Below are 1,886 nucleotides of genomic sequence, written 5' to 3' on the forward strand. Positions count from 1 at the left end.
TAAAGAACCAGACAATATCTATTAAAGGCGGTCGGGACATTTTAATTAAACACGGCTTTATATACAGCACCAAAATATGAAAAATAATTAAACTTAAGTCACCTGGAAATATAATTTTTTTTCTTTCAACATAAGAGTATATGCTTACGAACAATAAAACATTTTTTTAGTAATTGTTTGTCACGATTATAATGTTTAAAATATATTAAAGTTGTTTGAGGGGCTGACTCGCCTACCCCTTTTGGTGACGTCAATCGAGGCAGAGTTTGCCTGCAATGCGTATAGTAAACCACGTGCAAAAGTACATGTACGTCCAGTCGTGAGTTGGTACAATTTAAAAAAGTGTTTTTTCTGCTTCAGCGCAATACACCTGGTCGGCATTGCCGGAAAAAACAATTTTTTTTTGTGAAAACGTACAAACTCACGACTTGTCCGTACATGTACTTGCAATTGTGTTTACTCTACGCATTACAGGCAAAGTCTGCCTCGATTGACTCACGAACAGCGCCCTCTCGGGTCGGGTCTACTCTTAAATTTGTAAATAACATAGAACTGATTGTTTAAAACCGTAGTTACTGTTTATTCACTTCCACTCAGCAAAACACATATATTAGTGACAAAAGCTTATTTTGAAAAAAATACCACGTCCAGGTGACTGTAAAACTTGCAGAGTGGCACTGACCCCCACTTACTGACGTCCCTAAATACCAGGGATGTAGCGATATAGCGCAAAATGTAATGACTGGAACTAGTTGTCTGTAATATTGCCTCATGTGACCATTTGGGAGAAGGAAAACCTGAGGGAAGGAATCCTTTCGTCATCATGGTGTGACATGGCCTGAGAATAATTCCCATGAGAACTTGATTGATTGCTTTCATAGACCATGTGAACTTTGTTTACAATAGTGTGACTTAAATTCTTTGTGTATTATGGCAGCACAATACTGCAACAGGGTCATAATTTATGGGAAACTTGGCATTTTGTGTATAATTTCCAGATAAATCCCGGACAAGTTTTGAGATGTGCCCCCTTTCATCATATCAAAATTGATAAAAATTAGACGGTGCAATCTCCATAAAGATTTTATGATTCTTTCATTAGGCTGTGTACAAATCGTCCTGCAGGAAGGAAGTCCATGCTCTGTGGCTCTTTTGTAAACATGTGATGTCACAGGTCACACCGTCTATTGCAAGATGACTGTTGTGATAAACTACACATAAGACTGGTACAAGTTTACACTACTTGTTTATTCATAACAATTTATGGATCATGCATGCTCAACGGCTCAACCAATGCGGACGTCACGTACTCACAGCATACTCGCAGACCTCCATGCTCACAACCAGCAACCCAACGGGTTCAAGCAAAATAATGTGTCATTTACAACAATTGGGTCTCCAACCTGTTATAAACATTAGTAATATTTACATTTCAGCGATCCGGCTATTGCCAATGCCCATACCATAGCAATTTTGGAACCAGTACTCACTTTTCTGTTGTATGTCTTGAGGGGAAGCCATTGTTGCTCTTTGGTTGGTGTTCTATCTCTTGTGTGCAAGATCAAGGAAGTGAGTGCGATGTAGAACCTCTGACGAGTGAGTGCTCGTAATTTGCTTGTTTATTATACCAATTCTACCTCAAATGATTATACACCCATCCGATGCGTGCCTTATTTATACCTCCCTGCACGTACACCGTACCTCTGTCACCCGCATTACATAATACCATGTGATTATTACAATGTGAGCCGTACCTCTGCTCTGCTCTGCGCTGCACCGACTTCATTCAAACAACCGTATAGCTGTATTGTGGAGCGAACAAGATTTCTTTCTTTATAGAAATGTGCACCGACGTAAAAATTATAGGCATTCTGTATCTGTGTTTG

General features: G+C 39.3%; 1 protein-coding gene across 1 annotated transcript in view; it reads right to left on the reverse strand.

The window, feature by feature from the left end:
- The window catches only part of LOC117292658 (amine sulfotransferase-like), a 7,813-nt gene extending 6,182 nt beyond the window's left edge, over positions 1–1,631 (reverse strand). The window contains exon 1 of the mRNA XM_033774793.1: positions 1,491–1,631. Coding sequence (XP_033630684.1) covers positions 1,491–1,521 — 31 coding nt within the window. The 5' untranslated portion in view covers positions 1,522–1,631. The remainder of the gene's footprint in view (positions 1–1,490) is intronic.
- Between the last annotated feature and the right edge of the window lie 255 nt (positions 1,632–1,886).

Source organism: Asterias rubens, chromosome 7 (assembly GCF_902459465.1).
Source record: "Asterias rubens chromosome 7, eAstRub1.3, whole genome shotgun sequence".
Lineage (NCBI taxonomy): Eukaryota > Metazoa > Echinodermata > Asteroidea > Forcipulatida > Asteriidae > Asterias > Asterias rubens.